The sequence below is a fragment of the Corvus moneduloides genome, chromosome 9 (assembly GCF_009650955.1).
Source record: "Corvus moneduloides isolate bCorMon1 chromosome 9, bCorMon1.pri, whole genome shotgun sequence".
In the NCBI taxonomy this organism is placed as follows: Eukaryota; Metazoa; Chordata; class Aves; order Passeriformes; family Corvidae; genus Corvus; species Corvus moneduloides.
In genome coordinates this window covers 22,282,063-22,309,652 of record NC_045484.1, presented here as the reverse complement: position 1 = coordinate 22,309,652, position 27,590 = coordinate 22,282,063, and the positions used below count along the sequence as shown (strand labels likewise).

General features: G+C 62.2%; 2 protein-coding genes across 6 annotated transcripts; one reads left to right on the top strand and one right to left on the bottom strand.

Annotated features, from left to right (window-relative positions):
• Positions 1-1,977: 1,977 nt before the first annotated feature.
• SLC6A9 (solute carrier family 6 member 9) lies at positions 1,978-19,480 on the top strand. 5 transcript variants are annotated; one of them, XM_032117722.1, is made up of 14 exons: positions 1,978-2,117; positions 4,442-4,588; positions 13,076-13,232; positions 13,390-13,521; positions 14,593-14,845; positions 14,926-15,058; positions 15,473-15,607; positions 15,687-15,790; positions 15,868-16,105; positions 16,194-16,328; positions 16,631-16,730; positions 16,970-17,070; positions 17,259-17,429; positions 17,652-19,480. In XM_032117722.1, the coding sequence occupies exons 2-14, from the start codon at positions 4,559-4,561 to the stop codon at positions 17,862-17,864; spliced, it is 1,902 nt and encodes a 633-aa protein (XP_031973613.1). In that variant the 5' UTR covers positions 1,978-2,117; positions 4,442-4,558; the 3' UTR covers positions 17,865-19,480. The 5 variants fall into 5 exon arrangements, with proteins under 5 accessions (XP_031973613.1, XP_031973614.1, XP_031973615.1 ...); XM_032117723.1 differs by lacking the exon at positions 1,978-2,117 and adding an exon at positions 3,987-4,147; XM_032117724.1 differs by lacking the exon at positions 1,978-2,117 and adding an exon at positions 4,219-4,319.
• Positions 19,481-19,996: 516 nt separating this feature from the next.
• Positions 19,997-26,626, bottom strand: B4GALT2 (beta-1,4-galactosyltransferase 2). The gene is made up of 7 exons (XM_032117726.1): positions 26,481-26,626; positions 23,824-24,210; positions 23,237-23,472; positions 22,972-23,162; positions 22,585-22,707; positions 21,425-21,529; positions 19,997-21,291 (listed from the first exon to the last, which is right to left on the bottom strand). Exons 2-7 carry the CDS (start codon positions 24,137-24,139, stop codon positions 21,141-21,143), a joined length of 1,122 nt encoding a protein of 373 aa, XP_031973617.1. The 5' UTR covers positions 24,140-24,210; positions 26,481-26,626; the 3' UTR covers positions 19,997-21,140.
• Between the last annotated feature and the right edge of the window lie 964 nt (positions 26,627-27,590).

The window sequence follows — 27,590 nt, the reverse complement described above, 5'->3', positions numbered from 1 at the left end:
AGGATCAAGTCTGCAACTCCACAGCCAGTAGCTCCTCTCTGAAGCCCAGATCCTGGGGCAGGGGTGAGAGTTGCAGCCGAGTTCTGGCTCTGACACAAGACACTGGGTGTGGGATGCTGGATTCAGGTTCTGGGTGCCAGATTTGGGCTGCAGGGTGTAGTGTGAGGCCACATGCAGCCGGGAGCAAGGGTGCTAGTGAGCAACCTGGCTCCTTGTGCAGAGCAGCCATGTGTAGGTGCTGGGACGGTGTGGGAGGACCTGATCATCCGCCGGTTTCGCTGCTGCCTTCCCCTTCCTGCTGTGGGAGCCCTGACTCTGGCTTTACCACTCACAAAATGAAAGCAGTGTCGGTGAGTGACTGTGCTGGAGCCATCTCCCATCCTGCCCCAGCACAGTGCTGAGACTGCTGCAGTGGCGCCTGGACAGACACGCCCGGGGCACCGACCCCATCGCTGTCCCCACCTCTACCCCCTCCCTGTGGAGAATTTCCCTAACCAGGAAGCAGCCCTCAAGGACAGCAGGGATCTCTGGAGAGACAGGTAAGGGATGCTTCCCAAGCTGGTTGGAACTCTGGGAGCTCAGACCTGGGATGGTGTGCAGGGCTGTGGAGGTGGAGAGGATTCTTGATGGGATGTGGGAAGGGCTGTGCTGTTGCTGCACTTGGGGTGCTGAGCTGCACCCCTGCCATGCTCCCCAACAGCTCCTTCCTGAAGACACAGGGTGCAGTGCCAAGGCCCCAAGGTGCAGGAAGTGGAAGGGATTCAGGGAGCAGGGCAGGGTGCTGGAGAGCAGGCACCCATCCCAGCATGTGGGAAGCCCATCAGGAAGGAGAAGGGAGGGAAGGGAGGCCTCGGCGAGAGGCCAAGCAAGGGGTGGCCCCTGGCCTACTCATCATGCATTACTGGAAACATCTGGCCTGGGATGTGGGGGCGTGCACTGGCTGCACACACATGTGTGCACATGCGCATGGGTATGGGGAAACACACACATATGTATTTATGGGTACATGTTAATCAATACATGTACCCACACCTGTGTACACGCATGTTCACATGTGCTCACGTACCCATACATGGGTACATATGTGCCCATACGTGTGCAGACACGCATACATCGGCATGGAGGTTTGCACACACATGTAGATGCCCACATTCATGGATGCAAACATGTGCAACTACATGTATACACACTCCTAACTACATAGGGATAAGCGTACAGACTTGCATGCACACACGTGTGCGTACATGCGCCAGCAAGCACACTTGCTGCAGCACGCACAGGCATGGACACGCAGGTGTGTGACCCACACGTGTGCAACAGACACCCACACAACGCACACATGCACAACAGTCACAGTGACCTCACGTATCTTGGCTGGAGCCTGCGGCCATCCCGCTGCCCGGGATTGCCATGGCACTGTGCCCTGGCGGTGTGTGCACACTGCGCGTGGCGGTTCCTCTGTGTGTGAAAACGCGTGTGTGCAGGGATGCGTGTGTGCAGGGATGCATGTGCGCCCAGTGGAAGCCTCTGTGTGACCATACATCCCATATATGATCGCACGTGCCACGTGCCTGCGCAAGCCTGCATATGCCCCTCCATGTCCGCGTGCCTGTGGGCTGTATGTGGGATAACGGTGCCTATGTGTGCCAAGTATGCCATGGGCGTGCCCAAGTGTGCCAAGCGCATAGTGTGCCCGTGCATGCCCATGTGTGCAGCATGCCCGTGTGTGCCGTGTGTACCCGTGTGCCCACACGTGTGTGTGTACCATACGTAGCCCGTGTGCCCGCCGTACCTCGTGCGCTCTCGCCCTCCGCGGTGCCCGCGGTGCCCCCGGTGCGGCGAGGCGCGGGGCGGACGCGGTGCGGGTGCCGAGGCGGGGCGCTGGGGAGCACGGCGAAGCGGGGGGCGGAGCACGGCGGCGGGGGCGAGAGGCGGCGCCAGCCCCCACCGACCTCCAAACTTTCATTAACTCGGCAGCATCGGCGGCGGCGGCGGCTCTGGGCCTGGTACGGCACCGGCACCGACACTGACACCGACACCGGGCTGGGCGCCGCGGAGCGGCGACCCCGCAGGCCCACCCGGCGCGGCGGGAGGGGCCGGGAGTCGGCATGGGCACGGTAAGGAGCGCGCACCTCCGCCGGCACCGGGTGCCCGGCCCGTCCAGCAGCCGTAGCAGCACTGGGGATGGGACGGGAGAGGAGTAGGTGGGCTGCCGACGAGGGGTGACAAGGGGACGAGGACGGCGAGGGCCTCCGGAGCGGCAGGGTCGGGAACAGCGGGAGCGGCACCGGGAGCGCCCACCCGTCAGGACGATGTCGGGAGCAGAAGAGCGGGATAGCGGGATGGCGGGATGCGGGGCGGTCCCGCATCTGTTGCTCTCGCGGCGCGGCGGCGCGGTGCCGGGGGAGCGCGGGGGCGCGGCGCGCAGAGCGGGACTACCGCCACCGCAGCCGGGGAGGGCGCCGGGCACCGGGACGGCCCGGCTCGGTGACGGGCCGGGGGGGTTGGCGGTAATTTTCCACGGGCATGTGCCGGGGCGGGGCGGCGGAGCAGCCACCACGTGGCGGCTGATGTAACCGGGCCCCCCCGCCACCGTACTGCACCGGGCGGCGGCGGCGGGGGGGAGCCGGGCGGCGGGCGCGTCGCCTTTCCCTGGGCACCGAGGAACCCCGGTTGCGGCGGGCCCGGCGGATGCTGGCGGAAGAAATGGCCTCGCAGGTGGCAGCGGCATCGGGCCGCCGGGCGGGAAGGGACGGGGGCTCCATCCTTCGGTCGGGCATCTGTGGCCTTTCGCTGGGTGCCGTGGGCTGCCTCTCCCCGCCGAGGTGTGCCATCCTGTCTGGGAGTCCCTGTGAGTGCCCAGGTGTCCCCATTTCCCTGTGCCAGCCGTGCCGGCTTTAGGTACAAGCTGCGCTGCCCTCCGGTCTGTCATGGCATCCCGCAGCTCTGGGAGAGCCACCCCGTGGCACCAGTGCTTTGCATCCTCGTCCCTGCTGGGCTGTCCCAAGGGATGCTGCAGCCTCGGGCATCCTTGCATCCGTCCCGTTGCCACACCACCGCTGGCTTCGCGCTCGGTCCTTGCCAGGCTGGGAGCCAACGCCAGCGGCATCTATGTAGTCATGGAGGCTTATCAGCACCTGGCAGACCCCGAGGGGAGTGGCAGCCGTCCGGCCGCTTGGGTACTCCCCCTTCCGAGGACACGGGATGAGTTCCCAGTCTGAATTCAGGGCCGCAGGGCGGGCAGCTTTTGGCTGGCTGGCGGTAGGTGTGTGATGAGGAGGAGGTCTGGCAACTGAGCCTGCACCTCCCACCTTTGAGAGGTCCCCGTGCCATGCGAGGAGCCAGGCTTGTGACAGTGATGACATCTCAGCTCCCCTGGAAATGCAGCCACTGCTGAGCAGGGCATTGGCAGTGGGATGCAGTATCTGCGGTATCTGCTGGCAGCAGCCTGTCTGCGCTGGAGGGGCTGGGGGCTCACACCACATCCCGTGGATTCCTGCCCCTTATCTACACTGCCCATGCTCCTTCCCTCCGTCTTAAGGTCTTCTGCTGATTGCTCCAGAGTCATGGCAGCCTGGGGATAGGCCCTGGGGTGTGTGACTGCTGCTGGTGGTGATTGGGGACCCTCGGTGTGGGTCAGGGGTCCTTCTTCAGCCAGCAAGGGTACTGAGCACTGGTGTCGGATCTGCAAACACCGGTGCTTGTTGCACAGACAATCAAACTGGTGTTTTGCAAGAGCGTCTGTCCCTTCCAGCGAGGTCAGGCCTTGGTGTTCCCCTGGGGCCTCCAGCAGCCCCAGGCTGGGGCAGGGGTGAGGGCCAGGGAGGCAGATGCCTGTGCCTGTGCACTGTCCAGCAGCACCTGGCACCCGGCAGAGCCCAGCAGCTCGGCCCCCCTGCGCTGCACGTGCATGCGATGCACCGGGGCAGAAGGCAATCGTTTCCCATCTGTGTCCTGCGCGGCAGCTGAGCCCTGCACTGCCCGTGCTCAGCACCCAGTCCCAGCGCTGTTGTGTGCTGCAGCCACTTCAGCTTCATCTCTCGCTGGGGGAGAGCTCAAGGGGCCCCCGCTCCTGCCCGTGGCCCCTGACGCCCACCTGCCGGGGGGCCAGCAGCCAGCTGTCCGCAAGGTCGTCTATCCACACTGGGTAAATCTTTAACTGCTTCTTGGGAAACACCTGGGAGCCGCCGCTTGTGTGGGTGCCAGGGGGTTCAGAGACACTGGAGGGGCTGGGAGCCAGCAGGAGGAGACCCTGCCACCAGCCCACCCAGCCCCGGGCCCTGCGTCCTCCACCAGGAGTCCTGCTACGCAGTGGGAAGGTAGAGGGGAGCGGCTTGCCTGACACAGCCCCCCAGTTCCTGGAGGGAGGGGGAGGCCTGGGGCGGGGATGTGCCCACCCCACCAGTCACATCTCTCTTGGTGTCTTCTCCTCTCTGCCCAGCTTGCTCTGACGGTGGATTGAAGGACACTAGTGCTGGTGCTGCAGCCAGCGTGACAGAGAGCGGGCAGGCAAGGGACCCTGCACTGGGCAGCCGGCACCGTGCTCCAGCCTCCAGGAATGGCCGATAAGTGCAGCGAGGGGCTGCTGGTAAGTGCAGGGGTGTGGGGAGCGGGCTGGTGTGCGCCACTGCCTCGGGGGCCCAGAGAACCTGGTACAGGGAGCAGGACACTGGGGTTCCCGTTGGACTTGGTGTGCCCTGCCGAGACCGCCAGCTGGGGTTGTGGCACCATGGTGCTCTCCTAGCATGATGATTTTTGGGCTGATGCTCTCTCTCCATGAACCTGTTGCCTGTGGGGCTCTTCGGGTGTGGTGTCTCCTTGTGCCTGGTGATGCTATCACCTGTTTTCAGGCGCTCTGCCCAGCCTTATCACCCACCCCAACTCTCCAGGCAGGCGGCTCTCCAGCCTGCTGTCAGCAAAGGGTGCGGTTGTTCCTCCAAGCCAGGTGCCCCCGGAGGGGCACAGATTGTGGGTGCTTCCCCTTTGCCTTCCCCCAGTGGGCTCTCCGAGGCTGGGCTGGTAGGATGGCGCACAGGCAGAGGCAGCTTTCTCTGGGCACCAGTGAAGTGCCTGACCCTCTGTCCTCACGCACAGTGTGTTGCAGGGTGCTGTGAGCTGCCCTGCACTTGCCTGTGCCAGGGCTGGCTTTGGTGTTCCAGGCAGATGTGGGATGTGCCCACTGCATGTCTTTGTTGGAAGGCTGCAATGGCCCCATGCCTGTGGCAGCTCAGGTTCCTGTGACAGGCTGCTCTGCTGCATTGGGCAGGTGAGCTCAGGCTGGGCTTGGCTTTTTCCCTTTTTCCCAAAGGATAGGAGCTGAACGCTGAGATTGACACGGTCACCAGGCCCTCCCTTTCCCGGGGGGCTTCCTGAAATAGCTGCACACTCCAGCTGGAGGGCTGGGAGCCAGGGTTTGCCTGGGAAGCCAAGAGCCAGGGGAGCGGCATGCTCCAGCAAGTGCTTCCAGTATGCCCGCATGCATGCAGTTCCTCTGCTTGTGTGTCCCAGCATGGCCCCGCTGGCTGTGCCTGCAGCAGGGAGCCCAGCACCCATCCTGCCCCCAACAGAGAAGGGCTTGGGGCAGCTGGTAGGATAGGAAGGCAGATTTCTTCTGGAGAACCCCTGGGCCGGTAACAGGGAGGTGCTGAGGATGTATCTGGGTACAGTCAGGGGTCTGTCATGGGGACACACTTCTGTACATGGTGCTTGCCATGACTCCATGCCGTTGATGTTTTCCTGCTATGACCAGAGCAGTCAGCATCGCACCAGGGCGAGGGCCGAGCCTGACACCCACGTCAGGGAGCCAGACATTGGAGTGCCCACCCACTCCCAGTAAATCTTTAACCTGCTTCTTGGAAGTACCTGACCAGCCCACCCCAGGGCCAGGGTGTCAGCTGCAATGGGGTCTGATATGTGCTGTGTTGGCCGCCCTTGCTCTCAGGCCTCCCCTGTATGCAGGATGCAAAGATACCTCTGCACAGGGCATTGCTGCTATGGGGTCTGTGGGGAGAAGGGCAGGTCCCTGTGAGAGCATCCCTGCTCCTGAAGCATCCCCATTCCTGCATCCTGAGAGCCCCAGGAGGAGCTCCAGTGGGCCAGATTCTGATTACTGAGCTGCCTGGGTCCCTGGGAAAGGAACATAATCTCCTTGGCCTGCCTCCAGGGCCCTGCCAGTAACCTCACAGAGTTTGGTCCCTGCCTGTCCTCTCATCCCTGCCTGCAGGTGCAGCTCCCACCCCCACCACCCCCAGCCCAGCCGGGCTCTCACTGTGCAACCCCAGCCCAGCATTATGTGCAGTGCCTGGGGCTGGAGAAGTTTACAGTGCCTGCTGTGCCCCACCTGGGGAGGGACAGGGGTGATGGAGGCAGCAGCTGGGTGATGTGCGGCTGTGCCTCAGTTTCCCCACCTGTCGGCTGGGGCCTGGAGAACAAGGGTGATGTGTACTGCTTTTGCAGGATCTGTGTTTTGGGTGGCCCTGTGAAGCTCTGAATGCTCACTCCAAAACAGGAGGTGGTTGGGAGGGGTCATGCCCACCTTACTGCTCCCAAGCCCCAGAAATGCTCTGACTGCAGATACCCAATGAAGTTCAGGACAGCTCCAGGGGCTGGATCAGTCCCTGTGTGGCTGGGCTGAGGGGATCCCTGTGAGCCACAGGGGAGGGTCTGACTGCCTCTCCCTCACAGGCCTTTAAGGACATTTTGTTTTGTTGTCCTTGGGGTGCTTTGTTTAGACTCCAACACTGCCAGTGGCTCCTGACTCCCAGGGCTGCCTTGCTGGCACGGCTGGGCAGCCTTTGGCTGCAGCTTGCCAGCTCAGGTAGGTTCCTGCAGTCACCCAAGACCACCCTGACTACACAGTGGGGTGCTGCTCCCACTGCACTGCAGTGGGGGTCAGGGCTGGGGGGTCCCTGCCTGTTCCAGACACCCCCAGCGGCTCAGTGCCACCGACCAGCGGCAGGAGCTGCGGAAGTGGCTTTTGGCTGTGGGAGCCCTTCACGGAATACCAAGGGGCAGTGATGGGGGGGCTGGCGGGGGATTTTTCTGCCTGAACGCCCCGGGAGAATCATGTCTGCCCTGGTAGAATGGGGCCGGAGAAAGGCAGCCCTGTCGGGAAGCACTCAGCTAGGGGATAGTGGCACTGGGACAGGTCCTTGGGCATCATTCCTACCCCAGTCACCATGCAGCCCTGTCAGGGGGCTGGAAGACCTGTGGACCATCCCCCATGCAGCCACTGCCCCTGTCTCTCTAGTCCCAGCACTGCCAGCCAGCCAGGGTGGGGATCAGAATGCCAGGGTAGGTGAGGGTTCTATGGCAGGCCCTTTGTTTCTAGCAGTGTGTCTCCATGCAGCTGGCTGTCCCCTCTGTCTGCTCACTGGGCTGCCAGGGGAGCAGCACTTTGCTCCCACAGGGCAGGGCTGGCACAGAGTCTGGGATCCCCAGGACGGAGCGGTGGGTCCTGCTGTGCTGTGCTCAGGCTGCTCTAAGGGGCAGGGGGTGCAGCGTGCCCAGGGCAAGACGTCTGGTGGTGGCACACAGGTGGCCCAGGCAAAGTGATGCAGCTGAACTGGGGTATGGAGGGATGCCCACAAGGTGCCCACACACCTTGCGGGGTGTCTGGACACAGAGCTGCCTGGCTGCATGTAGGGCAGGACTGGGTTGGCACCGGGGTCACTTGGGGCTGGCACAGCATGGGGTGGCTCTTGGCTTGCATTTGTCTTGGGGGGCACAGTTGGGTGGTGCCATCCCATGGGTGGGACATGTCCCAAGCTACTGGGTGGCTGGTGCAGGAGGGGACAGGAACAAGCACTGGGTGCTAGCATGTGGGAGGTTGAGTGCCCACCCTGCACACGTGTGCTGTTCACGTGTGCGCCCGCAGCCGCTGCTGCCCAGACCCCAGATGGTCGCCCGAAAGCGCCGGCCCGTTCCCCCGCCCTCGGTGCACCATCATGCGTCGCTGGAGCCTTGGCCACACTCCCCAGCCGGGACGCAGGGCTGGGAGCAGCTGGGGCACCCCGAGCCTGGCTGTGGGGCTCCCTCTGCCTGGCCTCCTATGGGACACAGCACCCCGCCAGGGTCCCACCCTGTGCTGGCAAAGGGGTGAGCAGGGAGGCTGTGGGGTGCCTGGGCAGTGAAGGGGTCATGGCACAGCCCTCCTGCCAGCCAGATGGTCCCCCTCGGGCCAGTGACCTTGTAAGGGTTGCCATGGAGACCCCATGATGTCACCAATCGTATGATGTTGAGTGAAGTAGCATGGCACCAGGTGAGGATGTGCCAGCAGACGGGCTTGACCCTGTGCCCCTATCCCCAAGCAGGGCCATGCCCCGTTCCTGCAGCCCTTGAATGTCCAGGTTTGGGATTGGGCATGCAGGGCCAGTGCTGCATGGATGATGGGCATAGGGGCAGGAATACATGTGTGGGGCTTGAGATGCTGAGGCATGGAAATAGGGGCTCTGAGGGAATGTCGTCTTCTGCCATGCTCCAAGAGCAGCTCCTGGCCCCAACCAGACGGGCAGCGGTGCCTGCGGGGAGGGCCGTGCTGCCCACTGGAGCATGCAGGGCTGTGAGCAGCTGGACCCCGCTAATGAGGCCTCATTAAGTGGGACAGGGCTGAGCCCGCTGTGCAGCCTGCTCTGCCTTGCCCTGCCTACACGAGCCAGGGAGGGCACCTGGCTTGTGGGGGTACAGCTCGTGGGGAGTATTAGAGGCACAGCAGTGCCTGCGGGGTGGGCCAGGCAGGGATGGTGCCAGGGCAGGTGGCATGGTGGGGCTCCGGTGCTGCATCGGGGCAGGCAACAGGGGGCCGAGCCTGGCTGGGAGGCAAGTGGGGAGCAGTGCCAAGCGCTGGAGGCAGCGGGCGGGGGAAGGCGGGAGGGCGGGCGGCTGCTGCTGCGCCGGAGCCCGAGGTGCCAATGAAGCTGGGGACTCACGGAGCCATCCAGCCTGGGCCCCCGGATGGCAGCTGTGAGCAGCCAGGCCCCCTCGGACCCTCTCAGCAGGTCAGTGGGCAGGTGAGAGCAGGGTCTGGGGGGCAGATTGGGGGGTGGGCCAGGCTGAGTGGTGGCCATGCCAGTGCTGTCCCCCCACCACTCATGGCTCTCCAAAACCCTTTGTATTGCCTTCGGGGTGGTGGCTCTGCAGGGCTGTAGATTTGTGCCATGGCATGCTGGAGAGGTACCCCCAAGCCCCACAGCCTTTGATGTGGGGTGCTTCAGGGGAGGGAGGGCAGAGCATGGCACCAAACCCCTCCATGGCCTCGGCTGTGTTGGGAGCAAGAAGAGATTGCCTGACAGTTGTGTGTGTTTGTTATCCCTAGAATCTACTGATTTTGCAGAAGAGGTGCACAGCACCTGAGTTGCAACTCAGTGCTGCAGGGGCAGAGTATAGCAAAGATCTCCTACTCCTCCCCTCCCCTCTTCACTTTCATGGGCACCAGTGAGCAATGTCAAAGTTTGCCCCAGGCCCCCCATGGCACTCCAGGGCAGTACTGGTGCTGCTGTGGCTGGCTCGCAGAGCACACTCAGGGGCTGGACAGCCTCCTGCAATGAGGGGTGGTGAAGGCTGTGTAATACTCCTGGGAGGTCCTGGGGTTTGGGCGTGCCCCTCATCACTGCATTACCCCAGCCCTGGGACTGTCCCCAGCACCCCTGGATGGTGCTGCCGCCGCCCAGGCCATGCCAGATGCCTTTTTTCCCACAACATGCCTCTGCTACACCAGGACAGGGGCAAACATGGGGCTGGGCACCAAAGAGAGAGGGTAGGGAGAATTAGGATGTGCTGGTTAGGCTGGCAGAGCCAGGAACGTGCAGGCTGGCAGGGCACAGCAACCTCTGATGAAGGGATGACACCTGTGGATTCGTTACCTCAGGTATGAAGGACAAGGAGTGCAGGGCCTGATTATAGGGCCCCCAGCACCCAGGCTCAGTAGACGGTCAGCAAGGGCACCCAGGACATCCCCTCTCTAAGTGACCCCATCCCTCCATCCCTTGGGGCTCCCACCTCAGGCTGGGGTTCATCTGCCTCCAACATCCTGCACCCCACTTCCTTGCCCTGGAAGAGCCACTATCATGGCAAATGATGTAATTAGCATTTTTTTCCATCTTCCAGCAACCCCTGCCTAAAACAGCCATGATTTAGTTGCCATTGCCATGGCAATGAGCAGTGACATCAGGCTGATGATATCAGGGGTACTCGTACCCTGTGCTGGCATTGCAGGAGCAGCCCTGACAGCACCCCAGTAGGAGGTTGGATGGAGAAATTGGGGGTCCCTCACTGATTCAGGGGGGCTGGATAAGGTTTGTGCCCCACAGAGTGCCTCTGCTGGCCTGGTACACCCCCATGTGGGCAGTTTGAATGGGGAAAAAAGAGGAGGGGGTTCATGCTGGAGATGCCTCCTATGAGGACATCCCCTTCCAGTATCAACCCTGCCACCACCACAAGCTTCCCAACCATAAATCAGGGCTCCTTAGGGTAGTGGGGGGCATCCGGGCACCCCAGCCAAGCTGTCATTGTGTGAGGCGATGCTGCTTAGCATGAGAAAGGCTTTGGTGCCAGGCAGGGTGATGGATGATGCCTGCTTTGCTGGGCTGGGGAAGTTTTGGCCATGGTGTATGGGGGGGTTCCCTGGGGAAGGGGGAGGAAGGATGCCCTGGGCACCCCAAACCTCCCCTTCTGCGATGTTTTGGACATTCCCTTTTGGAACTTCCCTTCTGGAGACATTTGGGGTGTCTTGGCATCCTTCCTCCTTCTTGATGTTATCACCCAAGCCAGGCATCCTTTGAAGCTGCATTGGATTACATGCATGGAAAATTTGGGGCCTGGGAGCAGGACCTGGTGCCCCCAGAGACTGCACTGTTGCTGGGTGGCAGCTTTCCCTATGCATTCCAGCTCTGTCCCATTCCCACAGCAGGGAAAGGGGGGAGTTTCATCTTCCCAGATGTCTGGGTTCTCTCTATCCACTCCCTTCTTTTACTGTGTGGGGTTGGGAGGATGGTTAATGAGTGTAAAGGACAGGGTGACCTTACTAGATTTGGGGAGGGTGGGTTGTAGCGAGCTGATGAGTGAGTATGCAAGTGTTTGCGCACGTGTGCTCAGTTGTGCATGCATGGACACACATGTGGCCGCCCCCTTATTGGGGACAAGTGCACCAAAGCCCAGTGCTGCAGGAAAGGAGGAGGGAGCAGCAGAGGCCTGGCGGTTTCATTGCACTGGTGCCAGCCAGCTCACAGTTGGGGTGCTCCATGAGGCTTGGGGGTGAAGCCAGGGTCACCTGAGCAGAGCGCTGGCTTGGAACAGGGATGAGGTCCCCTTTGGGCACCACGGCTCCTGGCTGAGCCGGGGCCATGTAGTGTATCTGGTCCCCTCACCAGACCCTTTGTCAGGGAGGCTGGAGCATTGCCCCCACTCCTGCTGGCTGTGCTGCTCATTAGGAGCCTCGTTAGTGCGAGCAGCTTAATCAGAGGCTTCCCGATCGGATCTGTCTGCTCGAGTGGGCAGTGTGCCCTGGCATGGGGACACTGCCAGCGTCCTGTCCCCCGCCTTGGGGACCCCTGAGTCATGCTCTTGCACAACACCCCACAATAAGAACCTCTGCTGGGAGGGAGGTCCCCCAGCACCCAGAGCTGCTGCGAGCTTGTTTCTGATGGACCCGTGGCTTACAGGGTCAGGTGTGGCCACTCTGGCTCCCTGGCTGGGCACGGCAGCGTATTGCCCTATAGCCCTGCCCGAAGTGCCCTCTGATCCCCTGTCGCCCCTCTCGTGCAGCCCTGCTCCCCTGCAGCCCCCCCGCCGCCCGCGGCGCGTGCGGGCCCCGCTCGCAGCAGATGGCTTTGTTTGGCAGCGCGGTGCCGGAGTCGCTGGGCATCACGTCCCGGCTGTGCCGGCCCTAATCAAATGATACGGTTAGGTGCACCGCGCCTGCTGCCTGCGCCCCGCCGGCGTGAGCAGATCCAAAGTGATGGCTCCCATTTGTGGCCCGCTCACTGCCGGCGTCAGCCATTGTGGGGGCACATGGAGAGGGGGGCAGCTGGGGGAGAGGCATGAGGTGGGCATGGACACTGGGGTGTCCGTGGTAGTGAGACCAGCACTGTGGAGTTCCAACAGGCTCCTAGGGCTGCCGACACCCTGTGCTGCTCCTGTAGGAGTATGGGTGCTGTGGGGCTATGGACTGGCAACTAGCGCCCTCGCCCCATGCACCCATCCATCACCTGGCCTCAGGTGGGGAGGGGAGGGCTTGGGGCACCCCTGCACAGCAAAATGCCATCTGCCCTCAGCCCACCCTGCCAGAGCTCCACAGCGTCCATGCAGGACATCAGTAAGACCCCAGGGCTGTGCTGGGACAGAGCCAAGGGGTGATGGGTGCCATCCCTGCTGGGGTGACCGGCATTCATCTCTGTTGTTGTCCTCCTTAGTGTGAGCTCACATTGTGTGGCAGTCTGCACAAAGCGCTCTTTCTTGCCCCCTTCTGCCCCCCTGTCCCCCAGTCCCCTGCAGTGAGGGACAACTGGGCACTGGGGCTGTCCAGTCAGGGGACCCACTGCATGGGACCCCCTGTGAGCTGCCCCAGGCATGGTGCCCTTGCTTGGTGCTGAGCTGGCAGTAGGACCCTGGCTGTGTCAGGGTACTTTTTCTGGGGGGGTACCCAGCTCCCTGCCTGCTCTAGTCACTACACCTCACTTCCCACTGAGAGGGGCTTCTGCTTCAACCCAGGGGTCCCACAATTTCCCCCCAGTCGTGGGCAGTGGCCACCCAGCAGGACCTCTCTCGCTGGGCACAGGGAGGGGGGGCACGGGAACAGAGGCCCCTTTGTGCTCCAGGCGCCTGGACCTGTTTTGTATGAGTTGCAGGCTCTCCCTTCCCTGCAGCCGGGCTCTGGGCAGAGCCATTCACTGGGGGGGCAGACACTGCTGCCCTCCCCCTCCTTGGCACTGCCTGTGCGTGGCGGGCGGCAGGGACAGGCAGGGGGGCGAGATGGGGGAGGATGCTGGGGACCACCCAGCCCCGCTCGGCGGCTGTCACCCTTCCAAGGGGGCCAGCGGGGGGGTCCCCAATTGACACATCCCACGACATCTCTCTGCAGAACGGTGCCGTGCCTGGGGAGCAGGGCAAGCAGGAGAAGAGTGTCAAGCGTGGCAACTGGGGCAACCAGATCGAGTTTGTGCTGACCAGCGTGGGCTACGCCGTGGGCCTAGGCAACGTCTGGCGCTTCCCATATCTCTGCTACCGCAATGGGGGAGGTGGGTGTCAGGGGCCTGGGGGAGTGGGGTTCCTCTGGGCAGGTGTGGGGCTGTGCACCCCAGCCCTGCATGGTATTTCTTGGGGTGGTGCAGGGCATGGGAAGCACAGCTGTGCCTGGGGTTACTGCCCACTCATCCTGTGGTTCCTGCCCACCAGGTGCCTTCATGTTCCCCTACTTCATCATGCTGGTGTTCTGTGGCATCCCTCTCTTCTTCATGGAGCTCTCCTTTGGGCAGTTTGCCAGCCAGGGCTGCCTTGGCGTCTGGAGGGTCAGCCCCATGTTCAAAGGTAAGGAGCTGCCTGTCCCTACTGGCACATGCCAGCATGGGACACCTGCTGTCACAGTGCCCGGCAGCTGGTGTGACCCTCACGCACCATGGGGCACACGCACACCTCTGGAACATCACATGGCCCAGTGCAGGCACCCGTGGCTCGTGCAGCCCTGCACATGCATGCCCTGCACACGAATCATGCTCTGCGTTGCACGGGTCCCCTGCGCACTTGCCCACCCTGGCTACGCTGCCCTGCACAGCCCGCCTGGCGTCCCCTGCACACATTACACATGCCCCTGCACACGCATCACATCTCCTGCGCAAACCCCAGCCCTGTGCCAGCATCCACTGCGGGCATTACACACACCTCCCTGCATATGCCACATGTGTCCCCAGCGTGTCACTCTTGCAGAGGCTGCTCAGGTCCCCTGAACACACTGTGGCACGTCCAGCTGTGGGCATGCTTCTGCAGTTGTCTGCCTGGACCACAGGCAGCAAGTGCTCTGCTCATGTGCTTGCCCTGCCATGGCTGGACCCTGCTCCAGGTGCATCTCCTGCCTTACGGGTGTGCTCCCATGGTGCTGGCTCCCCTGGCCCACGCCTGCAGGCTGCCTGCCAGGTGACATGCCCACGATGTCATGTCTGAGTGCCAGCAGCCCATGCACACACTCTTGTGTGCTCTGCACAATGGCATGCTGAGCCTGGGGTGCACTTCCCTGTGCTCGTGTGGCCTGTCACATGCCACCAGGTAACTGCAGGCCTAAAGTCACTGTAGCCAGAAGTGACCCCCCACCCAGTTGTTCTCTTGTGCTGCAGTCCCCAAGGGTTTGCCTGCAGCCTGTGTGCATTGCCATGTGTCCCAGGGGACCCTCAGCACCACTGGGCTTGTTTGGAGGTAGAGGATCCCATGCACAGTGCTCTTCACACCCGTGCCACAGCCAGGCACTGAGCCGCAGCATGGCTGCAAGGCTGCTGACAGCACTGCATGCAGCCCACTCCTGCCATGCCACGACCCCTGGTGCTGTGTGCCGTGCCCGTGCCGTGCCGCCGCACCCTGCCGCTCACCCCTCCCCGGTGCTGTTCCCAGGCGTGGGCTACGGGATGATGGTGGTGTCCACATACATCGGGATCTACTACAACGTGGTGATCTGTATTGCCTTCTACTACTTCTTTGTGTCCATGACGCACGTGCTGCCCTGGACGTACTGCAGCAACCCCTGGAACACGCCCGACTGCGTGGGGGTGCTGGATGGGAACCTCTCCAACCGTGCCACCCTCAACTTTACCCAGCTCCTCAACACCACCCAGAAGCGCACCAGCCCCAGTGAGGAGTACTGGAGGTACCAGCGCCTGGGATCGGGGATGGGGGAGGTGGTGATGGTGGGGCTCCACTGACACTGCTGTCCCCCTCCCCGTACAGGAGGTATGTGCTGAACCTGTCGGATGACATCGGGAACCTGGGCGAGGTGCGGCTGCCCCTCCTCGGCTGCCTCGGTGTCTCCTGGGTCGTTGTCTTCCTCTGCCTCATCAAGGGCGTGAAGTCCTCGGGGAAGGTACCTGTGTGTTCCCTCTCCAGGCCCCTCCCTGTGGGTGTGGACGTGCCTTCAGGGTAGATGGCCATGTCCCCTCTAGGCATAGCCCCTCCCCTACTGGGAATGAACCTCCCGTTGTGGACATGTCCCCATCACTTCTGGGCACAGCTCCTCCTCTTTTGGCATTGTCCCTGCGCTCTGTGCATGCTCCTCCCACTCTGGGAAAGGCCACACCCCTATGACCTGGCCATGTCCCTTCTGGACACAGCTCCTCCCATGTGGCCATGGCCCCACCTCCTTGACAATAACTCCTTCTCTCGTGGTCTATCACTCCACACTCTGGACCGTAGCCCCAGCCCATAGCCACACCTTAACCACCTGCCTGTGTCCCCGCCCCTGCCCCCATCCTCACCTCACTGAGTTGCTGCCCCACAGGTGGTGTATTTCACGGCCACCTTCCCCTATGTGGTGCTCACCATCCTCTTCGTGCGCGGCATCACGCTAGAGGGGGCCCTCACTGGCATCATGTACTACCTGACACCCCAGTGGGACAAGATCCTCAATGCCAAGGTGAGCAGGGACGAAGGGTGGCGGGCAGCCAGGGCTGAGCGGGGCTGGGGGCACAGCATTGACCATCCCACTGCCACAGGTGTGGGGTGATGCGGCCTCGCAGATCTTCTACTCGCTGGGCTGTGCCTGGGGCGGGCTCATCACCATGGCCTCCTACAACAAGTTCAACAACAACTGCTACCGGTGAGTGCCCGACCACAGCCCCCCAGCCCTGCCACTGCCTCGTGCCCAGTGCTGGCCCTGACTCCTCTTCCCCACAGGGACAGCATCATCATCAGCATCACCAACTGTGCTACCAGCGTCTATGCTGGCTTCGTCATCTTCTCCATCCTGGGCTTCATGGCCAACCACCTGGGTGTGGATGTCTCCAAGGTGGCTGACCATGGACCAGGCCTGGCCTTTGTCGCCTACCCTGAAGCTCTCACCTTGCTCCCCATCTCGCCACTGTGGTCCATTCTCTTCTTCTTTATGCTCATCCTCCTGGGGCTGGGTACACAGGTAGGTCATGGTGGGGCCAGCATGTTCAGATGGGGTGGTGTGGTGGGGCCAAGGTGGTGACATGCTGCCCCCTCTGCCCCATACGCAGTTCTGCCTGCTGGAGACTCTGGTCACGGCCATTGTGGATGAGGTGGGCAATGAGTGGATCATCCGCAAAAAGACCTTCGTAACGCTGGGAGTGGCTGTGGCTGGCTTCCTGCTGGGCGTCCCACTCACCACGCAGGTAGGTGACCGTGGAACTGTCGCCATGGGGTGCCACTGCCATGGCCACTTCATCAGCCACATCCACTTTGTTGCCACCGTGATGGTAGTGACAGGCAGGGCCTGGTCTTGCCACGCCAACACTGGTGATGGTATCCGGAATTAACTGTCTCCATGCTGACTCCGCCATCAGGCAATGCCATGCCAGCGGTGGTGGCAGTATCCGAGCTGTGTGTTGCCAGCACAGTCAGCATGGCTGTGCCGCTGCCCTGCCAGCAGTGGTGGTACCACAGCGGCAGCTGTGCCAATGGGTCTGTCTTCCAGGCGGGCATCTACTGGCTCCTGCTGATGGACAACTACGCTGCCAGCTTCTCCCTGGTGGTCATTTCCTGCATCATGTGTGTGGCCATCATGTACATCTATGGTAGGTGCAGCTACCTACAGCCAATCAGACAGTAGGGCTGGCCCAGCCAGCCAATGGGGAAGGGCTCGCCCCAACAACTGGCCAATCAGCGGTGTGCTCTGTGCTCCATGGGGAAGCTGTTGCCCAATCAGGAGCTGTGGCCTGGGGAGGCTGGCGGGTCCCACCACGATGATGCTGGGGCTGGAGCCGGTCAGGGGGCTCAGGTCATCACCAGGGCTGATGGTCACTTTTCTCCCCAGGGCACCGCAACTACTTCAAGGACATTGAGATGATGCTGGGCTTTCCTCCCCCACTCTTCTTCCAGATCTGCTGGCGCTTCATCTCACCTGCCATCATATTTGTGAGTGTCGCAACCATGGGGCATTGGACCGTGGGAGGAGGGGGCAAGGAGTTCACCTGGACATGGTACTCTATGGAGAGAAGAGTGCTGGGCTGCAGGAGAGCAGGAATAGGGCAGAGTGGGGAAGCTGGGGGGGTACAGAGCAAGCTGGCTGCTCCCCATGGCTGATCCTGCCTATCCCTTCCCAGTTCATCCTGGTCTTCACAGTGATCCAGTACCGGCCCATCTCCTACAATGACTATGTCTACCCTACCTGGGCCATCAGCATCGGCTTCCTCATGGCGCTCTCTTCTGTCATCTGCATCCCCATCTACGCCATCTACAAAGTGTGCCGTTCTGAGGGGGACACACTGCTTGAGGTGGGTGGCCAGGGGCTACATCCCTTTGTCTGTGTCTCACCTGGGGCTGCCAGCAGGGCTGTCCCTCACCTCACTGGAGCTGTCAGCAGTGGCTGAGTGCAGGCAGCATGCATAGGGCACATTTCTGTGCAGCCCTGGAAGCTGCTGGCATGTCCGTGCAGACCGGGGCAGGAGAGCATGGTGGATGCTAATCTTGTCTCCATCGTCTCCCTTTCTCTCTAGCGCTTGAAAAATGCTACCAAGGCAAGCAAGGACTGGGGCCCAGCGCTGCCAGAGCACCGCAGTGGGCGCTACGCCCCGGCATTCAGCCCTTCCACGGAGTCCCACCTGGAGGTGCAGCCCCTGCAGCCAGAGAAGGGCCAGAGCGAGGCAGCGGCTGCATCCCCTGTGCAGGGCAGCAATGGCTCGGCCCACAGCCAGGACTCCAGACTGTGATCCCCCACAATCCCTGCACCCCTCTAACCCCTCTCGCACCTTCCGCTGGCGGAGCCTGGCTCCGGGCCGCACCGGACCACGGGGGCTCTCAGCACCCATCCCCGAGACCCCCCCACCTCCTCGCCGGTTAACCCCTCCCGCCCCTGCCCCCGTGGCGTTCGTTAACCCTCGTGTTTACGGTAACCTTTGTGCTCGATGCTGGGACAAGAGAGGAGGGGGCACAGCCCCGGGAGGGCGGGGAGCCAGAGGCACTTTGCAGGGGCCTTGACCTGGGGGTATGCATGGGGGGGGGGTGGGATGCTCCTGGGCTCCCAACCCCCCTCCCTAAGCCAGGCAGCCTGCCCTGCCATGGGGCACCCTCCTGACCTTCCCATTGGGAGGACATGGGGTGGGACCAGGGCTGGGCATGCCGGGACTGCCTGCAGCCTGTGTGTGCACAAGGCCATCATGGCAGGGGTTGGCACTGCAGGGACCCCCAGCCCGGGTGGGCACCCACTGTGGCTCAGAGCCTACTGGGTCTCACAGGTGTTTATGCCCGGGGCGGTGCCAGGCACCAGGCCAGTACAGGGAGATGGGGGGCAAGCATGGTGCTTGCACTGGCAGGGGGATCTGACGGCACAAGACACAAGCACTTAGAGCACACGTGTGTACATGTGTGTGTCCCTCACAGACATAGTATGGGCACACATGTGGCATACGTGGGCATGCACATATGCACGGTACGCCGGGGCTGTGCAGACAGTGAGCTGGTATGCTCCCCTCCATGCACCCCTCCACCCTGTGGCCCCACTGGGGGCTGTGGGTGCCCTTCGGGGTGGCCAGGCATCGCCTACAAAGCTGGGCACAGCCACAAGCAGTGTGGGCACAGCCCAGTGCTGCTGCCTGCCCCACAGTGGGGCAGGAGGCTGGGGAGTACTTAAGCCTGGCCAGGGGGTAACCAGACGGGGATGAGGTCCAGCTCTCCCTTGCAGCCCCAGCACTGGCAGGGGAGGACCCCACCATGGTGCTAAGGGGGAGCAGGATGGACCAGCCTCTCCCAGCTGCTGCTTAGCAAGAGGTACCAGCATAGACACGAGGGGCTGCACCAGCCCACTTGCTCTGAGCCATCTGGGGCTGCTCAGTCCCCAACCAGTATTAGTGGAACAGGATGCACTGGCAAAGGCTGGGCGGTTTTAAATCTGTCTTCCAGCTCCAGCCAAAGGGCTTGGAGCTCTTGATTTGGGGTGGATGGGATGAGACCCTTCCCACCCCGCTTGCTCCCCTCCCAGCCAGCACCCTGTGCTCCCTATGTTGCAGCCCCGAGGCTGACACAGGGACATGGCACAGCTTGGCACGGTGGCGGGAGGCAGTGGGCGGCGAGCCCCAGCAGGATGTTCCAGCTCCCCGTCCCGAGCCCCCCGTCGTGCCACGGCGAGGGGTGCAGGTTCCCGCATGGTGCCCGTGCCCTGCCCCTCGAGTCACGCCGCTACTCTTCACCTCTAATTGTTAGCAATAACGCGCGCGTCCCTGGGCAGCGCTGCCTGTGCCAGTGTCTCTGGGCAGCGCTGCCTGTGCCAGTGTCTCCTGGTGTAGAGTTCTAAAGTATCCTAGATGTTAATGAGATTTCTATTCCTGAGGCTGTGTCCCGCTGTGCCCTTCTTTGGGAACCATGTGGCAGGAGGGAGGGGGTTGAAGAGTGGGGGAGCACAATTAATGGGTGCAGCTCTTACCCCCCGATGCCAGGTATTGGCACTGAACAGCGAGGCTGGGTCCTGGGGAATTCTCCTTTGCCCTACTTGGACGTACAAAACCAGCTGGAGGTAAGGCAGAGGATGGAGGACAGGGGCTTATCCCTGCTGGGGGAGAACCTTGTCCCCAAATGGAGGGGAGGGCAGCAAATGTCCATGGGACAGTGAGGGCAGCTGGCTTTGCCCTGTGCACTTTGTCATAGCTGGGGCTGGGCACCTTGTTAGGCCCCCCTGCATTGCTGAGTGAGCTGGAGGGGCCCCCAAGAGTGGACAGGGTGAGGCAGGGGCTCTGCCTCCCAGCCAGCAGCTGGAGGTGGCAGACAGGACTTCCCCTCTATACTCCACAATCACGCTTCCTCATCAGATGGCACTTTCTCCCACCCCCTCCCAGCCCCACAAACCCTGCCAACTTTTCAAACTTTTATTAAATACAAAACCCCCGGTCTCTACGACCGAACGCTGCATTCAACGTACGCTGAAAAAAGGGTCAGACATTCAAATGTACAAAAGTCGCCGGTGCCCCCCAGCCCTGGCGAGCTGCCCCACTCCCAACCCCACTGCTCCCAGCCCCCCATGGAGCGTTGGGGGTGCTGGGGCTCCCAGTCCCACGGAGGGGCACAGGGCTCCCGCCCTGCATGGTCCCGGCCTCTCCTGCCTGCAGTCCCCCCTGCCCCTGGCCTGGAAGGGGGAAGGCAGACAAGGGGAAGATTCCCTCCCTGCTAGAGGGGGGCTGCACCAGCCCCTACCAAGAGGGGCTGGGGGTTCAAATGAGCCCTATTTCCCCCACCAAAGGGGGGAGGGCAGGTGAGGGCAGGCGCAGGCAGGGGCTGCACACACACACACAGCACCTGCCTTTGGGGAAAGGGGGATGTGATACAGCTGCCATCCCCCCAGCCCTGGGAAAACTGAGGCACAGCGAGGGGCATTTGCTAATTAGAGGTCTCTGTTTGGCAGAGCTGAGACGGGGCCCGGCTCTAAGCACCAGACTAAAGCAGAGGAAGACAGCAAGCCACGTCTGTGTGCCCAGTAGCACGGGCAGTGCCCGGCCAGGGCAGCAACCTCGCCCTGATCCTGCCTGCCTGGGGGGCCCAGGCTGCTCCCATCCCCAGCTGGGGCAGCAGTGGCTCCAGCGCTGGTAAAGGGGGAAGCCTGCACCCCACTTCTTACAGCGCTGGTGGGGACCCTCCAGCTCTCACAGAGCAGTAGGATTTCACCCTCCCCACCCAGGGTGCAGGCAGGAGCTGGCATGGACTGGGGGCTCCTTGCCAGGCCTGGGGTTGCCCCCTCCCTCTGTGCCAGGAGCCGCTTGCAGGGCAGCCGGGCTTGTCCACCAACACACCACGTATGGGGCAGGGGTCCTGCAAACACACTCGTGGGGATGGGGGAGACAGAGAAATCCTGGGGACCAAAGGGCCGGCTGGGGGGCAGCCGTCTCCGGAAGGCAGCAGAGTAGGCAGAAAACATCCCTGTCCAGTCCTGGTTCTTGAGCTGGGGCAAAACCCGCCATGCCCAGCCAGCCTGGGCACAGGGGATCCCGCTGACAGGAGCACTAGCCGCGGGCCAGGCGGGGCGGTGGCCTGCCAATCTCCACCGTGATGTTGGTGTACATGGGCTGGCGGGAGATCTCCACCAGCCGGTACTGCAGCGAGCTGATCCCATCCCGCTTCATCGTCATTTTGGTGTTCTGGATCTTGGTGAATCTGGTGGAAAGAAGAGCAAGATGAGGATGGGGGGATGTCTTGCTGTAGTGCCAGCAGTGCTGGACCTCTGTGAAGGTGAGCAGCCAAGTGATTGCCCAGCATCCCAATTGCCCCAGCCCTGTGGCTCACTCACCTCTGCGGGTTGGGCTCGTTGTGTTTGTCGCGTTCATGCTTAATCATGCGGTACCTCCCGATGCGGATGTCGGGCCTCGACACCTTCATGCCATTCAGGGAGATGCTGGGGGCCAGGAGCAGGGTGGGATCAGTGTGTGGGCACCAGGGTGGGACATTCCCCAACCCAGAGACCTCCGGGGTCAGACCCCAGGCAAAATAAACCAGTCCCTGTGCCAAACCAAGATGAGCAAAGCCAGGCCCAGCCCAGGCCAGTGTCACGACCTAGGGTGCCACATGCCCCACGGCAGTGTGCCCAAAGCGCCACCCCTGTCCAGGGACTGGCAGCTGCATTCAGCCTGTGCTGTACACAGGCAGCCATCCATGTGTAGCCATCTGTCCTTCCCTCCCTTCCTCCCTCCCTCTGTGGCCCCTGCCCTTTACATTCCCTGAATGCCGCTGCCTAGACCTTTCCTTGGAGCCCTCCCCTCAGATCAAGGGCTGCCTGAAGCTCTTCCAGAGCTCCACACACTTCTTGTCCCCCACCCCGAGCCCACCTTGTGTGGAAATCACAACCGTGCCATGTGCCCAGGGCTCCCACAAGGGTGTTTTGCTCATCTGGCCATTACAGGCTGGTTACACCCCACTGGCTGCGCACTGCTCCCCTGGGCACCACCGTGCAAGAACCCACAGGAGGTGAGGTGGCCACTGTCCAGCCCTGGCACCCAACGCATGGTGTGGGGGGATTGGGCTCTGCTCCACACGCAGCTGTACTGCTGCCTGCCGGCTGCCAGCAGGAATGACTGCGTGGCTGCTGCACGGCCACCACTGAGATGCTTCCAAGTTTTTAATCTCAGCCCTGGACAGCCCTTGTATGGAGCAGAGCCCACAGGCACACCACCCTGCGGGTGCAGCACATACCACACTGCAGGCTTCAGCCACAAGGGAGGCAGAGGGGTGTCCTGCAGCCCCCCAGCACCCTAGGAGAGGCCAGTTCCATCCATGAGGGTCATCAACACTACAGCTAGAGTGTAATTCAATCCCTCCCTGACATGTAGCATGGCCCATGCAGATTCCCCAGAAAACCGGGAACACCAGTGCTGTAAGAGTGCTATGTCAGCGCTTGGTGCTGAGCCTGGTACACCCCAACCAGTCAGTGCTAGCGAGGGGCTGGGCACCTACCGATTAAAGATGTCATCGTCCTCTCCTCCCCAGCCCCAGTACTCATTGGGAAAGCCATTGATCTTCAGGAACTGGGACTTGCTCAGCCCAGAGACGCCGCCGAAGTAGCCGGCATAGGGCAGCCTGCAGGTTGACAGCAAATGGGTCAGCCCCAGGGACAGGCAAAGATGGAGGTGAGCCCCATGGGGACCCTCAGGTACAAGCATCGACCCTTTCCTGTGTCACCCTCCTACCCAGGGTGCCCTCTCCCATCTCAGGTCCACAATTCAAGCCATCAACCTCATGCATGCCCCAGGTGACAATGAAGGGTGGCTGCCCTGATGTCATCCCAAAGAGATATTCCAGCCCTGCCTGGGCAGAAACACCCCAGCTCCCCAGGGCACCCACCTGAACCCAAACTTGTCCATGCCAACAGCAAAGTGCCGTGGCTGCTCATAGCAGCGATAGAGGTTGCGATCGTCCATGGGGATGAGGTCCACGTCGCTGAAAATGAAGCAGTCATACTCGTCGTCGTCCTTGAGTGCCTCCATGAATCCCACGTTGAGCAGCTTGGCCCGGTTGAAGGTGTCCTCACCGAACTGCAGGGCAGAGCTCAGCAATGCCTGCTCGTCCACCCCAGCCCTGCCACCCCCCTTGCCCCTGCCCCCCTCACCTGGTTGATGATGTAGATACCATAAGCCACCTTCTGCCGGCGCAGGATGGGGTGCAGGTAGTGCAGCCAGTACTTGAGGTGGTGCTCACGGTGCCGGAAGGGGATGAGGATGGCCACCTTCTGCCGGGGTAGGCAGTCTGGGGGGGTGTACTTGCCGCCTTGGCGTACATCAGGGTTCTCCCGCTGCACTCGCTCCATGCTCATGGGAGAGCTGAACTCAATGAGCAGGCGCCCAACTGTGAGAGGGAGGGCAGGGTGATGCCCACAGGACAGGACATGGTCAGGGTCATGGTCACCTGCTGCTTCTGCCCAGAGTGGTAAAGCAAACAGTGAGGGGGACCTGCAAGGGGGACTGGCACTTCCGAGGGCAGAGAGCGCCCAAAACCTTTCCTAAACAGGGGCAAAGAGACTGGGCTAACAAAACCTGAAACCAGCTGTCCTGATACAGTTCCAGGCTAGAGTTTCTCTACTACTTCATGGGGAAGCCATGCCTAGGGCCCAGGGGATAAGCCATGGCCACCCACCTCGGCCCTATGTTTGGAGCCAGAGCCCAAATTCATCCCCAATGCTCACCCAGCGTGTCTCACCTAAGCCAGGAGGTGTCTCCTGGCAGGGCAGCAAGGGCTTCTCAGTGGCGGACTGGTTGGTGCTGGGCTTGGTGCTGGGGGATGGGGCCTCAGCACCGGCTGGCCCGTAGCTGGGAGCGGTGCCGTTGGGGCGGGAGGAGTTGGAGAAGGGGTGGGCGCGCGAGGCGTTCCTGGCGTTGAAACGGCTGAAGAAGTCCAGGTGCTGCGCGTAGACATCAAAATAGAGGATCATGATGATGATGAAGTGGAGCAGGCAGAGCAGCAGCACGGCCTTGCAAATCCTTTCCAGGGTCACCCCCAAGAGCAGCCTGGTCATCTTCTGGGCACGGGCAGGTGGACATGTGCGCTTGGCGGGGCAGGGGGGCGGCTCCAGCCACGGTCCTGATCCTGCCAAGACACGTCATGCTCAGGACACCACGAGCCTGAGCCCCCAACCCAGCCCAAATGACACTGGGACAGCAGGAGCAGCACAGGCCTGGTGCAGAGGTCAAGGGCTTGCAGGCTAGTATGCCAGAGAGCACCCCGGGGGGAATGCTGCACCTGGATCCCTGCTCTGAAGGCACAACCACAAAGATACAAGAGGTCCTGAGCCCCACATAGCAAGTCCCCTCCTTGCTTTCCTAAGCCAAGACCAGAACAGGACCAATCCACTCCCCTTCCCTTTTTCCCACACAGAGAGAGGATGGGGACACCTCCAAGAGCCTCCATGGAGGTTGGGCCCTTGAAGAAGGCGACGCTCTCCAAAAACATGGCCAGCCTGGGATGTCCCAAGGGCACCACAGGTGCCCCCACCAGCCACCCCTTTCTGAGGCACCCCACTTCCCTGTTCCCCATCCTGCTCCCTCCCCACAGAACTACACCCCAGCAGCAGCACCAAAGCAGGGCGGCAGTGAGACTCATGCCGGCAGGGGCCCTCCTCGAGGCGCCCAGCAGCTGAGCAGCTGCACGGCAGACACCGAGCCAAGCCAAGCCGAGCAGGACATCCCAGCCCCCCTGAGTCAGGGTTCCCTGCCACCTCCAGCAGGGTCTGGCTTACAGGATCAGCAGTGCAGATCCTCTCCCCTCCTGCTGATGGTGAGGCCCCCTGGAACACTGGGACTGCTGGGAGTCAGGGTCCCCTTATCTCCCACATGACACCTGGAGCTGGGCCAGAGCCCTGCCAGAAAGCCAGCTGGGAGAGTCACTAGAGAGTCCCAGACAAGTCAAACCATCTGGCCCTTCCCAGCCCTCTCAGGCTGCAGCACAGCCATGCACCCCAGTTCCTGCCCTGATCCCTGCCCTGCTAGTCCCTGCTTTCAGGGAAGCTGCTAGGACATGGCAAGGCAATCACAAGGGACAGGTACTGGGGTTCACAAGGCCCTGGGGACCTTGGGACAGGCCAGAGCTGCTGCATGGTCCCTGAGGGGATGACCTTGGTGGCTGGGGATCTGTAGCACGACCCCCCAGCAGGAGTGCAGGTAGCACCCAACAGTGCTGGCAAATGGTCACTGGCAGCTGCCAGCCTTGTCCAGTGGGGGCCCCCCAGGGAGCCACAGGGCACTGAGTCGGCAGTGATGGCCACACAGGATGGGTGTGGGGATCAGAGCTGAGGTGTGAAGCAGGATCCTTCGCCCAACCCTGCTCTGGGGTGTCCTCTCCCAGTCGCATAACCGACCCTGGAGCCCACCCCAGGCAGGGAGGCACTGGAAAAGACTCTGAGCCCAATGCCCCAGCTATGTCCACCCTCTCTCTGCAGGATGCAGGGCAGTATCCCTGTGGGAAGGGGTGTCCTGGCATGTGTCAGCAGCCCAACCGCACACCCAGTTTCTTTCTAGAAAGTAGCCCTCTGAAAAAAGCTGGCTTAGCTGTTATTGCCCAAACTTTCATCCGATCACGCTGCCTTGTCACCCCGCACAGTCCTTGACATAGGGACCTGCCTGCCCCTAGCACCTGCCAGAAACCCTTCCCAAAAACCTGGGCAGCATATGGAGTGGTGGTGCCTCAACAGCCAGATGGGGAGGCAATAGGGAAAAATCAGAGCTGGTTTTAGGGGCCCTTTGGCAGAGCAGTCCACGACGCAAGTAGAGAGTGATGCTCAGCAAGAACAAAACCAAAGCACTCCATCAAACAGCGGCCACAGGACATCACGAACATGAGTGGGCATAGAAACAACTGCTAAGGAGGGGGTTAGAAATATGATGTCACCTCCCCCCACCGCAGCACCTGTGCAGGGTGTGAGGGGCCAGAAGCAACCTGGGGCTGGGGAGCTGGTCCCCAGGGTTTCACGCCGGTGCAGTGTGTGCCATGGGGCTGGTGACGCTCGTTTTGGAGGGGATGCTCAACCCCGTGGACTCAATCCTTCTTCCCATAAGACATCCCAGGGCTGGGAGAAGAAAGGCACGGTGGGAGTCGATGGCCCCGATGCCCTAAAGGTGGCCACCTCTCGGCCAAAAGTGGGGCGAGGGGCCGCATTCAGCACAACTCACACTCCCCCGCCCCCTCGTTTTTCCCAGTCCCCGACACATGCAAAAACTTATTAAAAAATGAGAAACAACCTCAAAATTAGGCTTTTTCCCGAGCCGGGGTGGTGCCGCCCATGAGCGACCGGGATCGCATCCCCCGGGTCGCATCCCGGGCCTCCCCCGCCCGGCCAGGCCTGCCCGCGCCGCTCCACTCACCGCGGCCTCGGGGCTGCCGCGCCGCCCCGGCGCCGGTCAGCGGCCCCCACCGCCGCCTCCTTCTCTTCCTCTTCCTTCTCTTCCTCCTCCAGCCCCGGCCGCCGGCCCGGGGGCTCCCATGCCCGGGGCTGCGGGGGGCCCAGCCGGCCGGGCCGCCGCACCGCCGAGAGCCGCAGGGAGACGGGGCCGCGCCCGCACGCCGGCTCCGCCCGCCGCCGCCGCACCGGGCGGGGCCGCCGCCGCCGCCACCGCCCGCCCCGGAGCCGCGGGGTGAGGAGGGCAGTCCCGCAGGCACGAGGGCCCACGGACGCGGATCTCACGGATGGAGACACACGCCGGAGTGCGTGATGCCTCCGGCTCCACCACGGGATGCTCAGCCCTTGGCCCCAGGCGCGGCACCGGGGACCCTCCAAGCACCTCCGGGACACAGGCACAGGGTGTCTCGGCCTTTCTTCTTCGTTCCCTGGCTCCCCGCTGCCGGGAGGCAGCGCTTCCACGGACCCACCTGCGGCGACTCCCACGCTCCCGGCCGTTGGTGCTCAGCGTCCGTTGTAACGTATTTGTGGCTCCTTCGCCCCCACACCACCCTTTCTATGTTTCATTGCTAGGAAATACTGGGAATCTCACTCTCATTACCACAACGGCATCACTGAAAGGTCTTGGTCTGGTCCCACCGCAAGTTGGGCCAACCCCAAGTAGTTTTTGCACTGTCTGCTGCCCTTCCCTTCCTGCCACCCCCTCAGCCCCCAGCCCCCTTCCCCAGCCAGCACGTATGCCTGTTTAGAGCAATCCCTGTCCCTGAAGCCTCTCCTCCTCCCTCCCATGCCTGGCTGCTCACCCAAGCAAGGGTTTTCACACTTCCTTCAGAAGCTCCCTTCAGCAGACAACCTTGCAGAAGAGAACCGAATGGCACCCAACCAGCCCAGCCCTGCTCCACCCCTGCAAACAAGCCCTGCTGAAAGCAGTCCAACTTCTGCCTCCAGCTCTTGGTTTGGCTCCTCAGCAGGTGGCATTTTCCTCACCAATACCTACACATGGTTACCAAAATATCTTTTAACTGCTGCTGCTGCTGCTTCTAAATGAGACAAGGTGTAAGATCCTGGAGCCCTA

What these genes read in the sequence shown, in the direction of transcription:
- SLC6A9 (XM_032117720.1), top strand. Translation starts at nt 8,910, where the DNA reads ATGAAGCTGGGGACTCACGGAGCCATCCAGCCTGGGCCCCCGGATGGC. An exon ending in CTGCTACCGCAATGGGGGAG is followed by an intron (nt 13,233 to 13,389) that starts GTGGGTGTCAGG and finishes CCTGCCCACCAG; the next exon opens with GTGCCTTCATGTTCCCCTAC. An exon ending in CCCAGTGAGGAGTACTGGAG is followed by an intron (nt 14,846 to 14,925) that starts GTACCAGCGCCT and finishes CTCCCCGTACAG; the next exon opens with GAGGTATGTGCTGAACCTGT.
- B4GALT2 (XM_032117726.1), bottom strand. Translation starts at nt 24,139, where the DNA reads ATGACCAGGCTGCTCTTGGGGGTGACCCTGGAAAGGATTTGCAAGGCC. An exon ending in GGAGACACCTCCTGGCTTAG is followed by an intron (nt 23,473 to 23,823) that starts GTGAGACACGCT and finishes TCCCTCTCACAG; the next exon opens with TTGGGCGCCTGCTCATTGAG. An exon ending in GTATCTACATCATCAACCAG is followed by an intron (nt 23,163 to 23,236) that starts GTGAGGGGGGCA and finishes TCTGCCCTGCAG; the next exon opens with TTCGGTGAGGACACCTTCAA.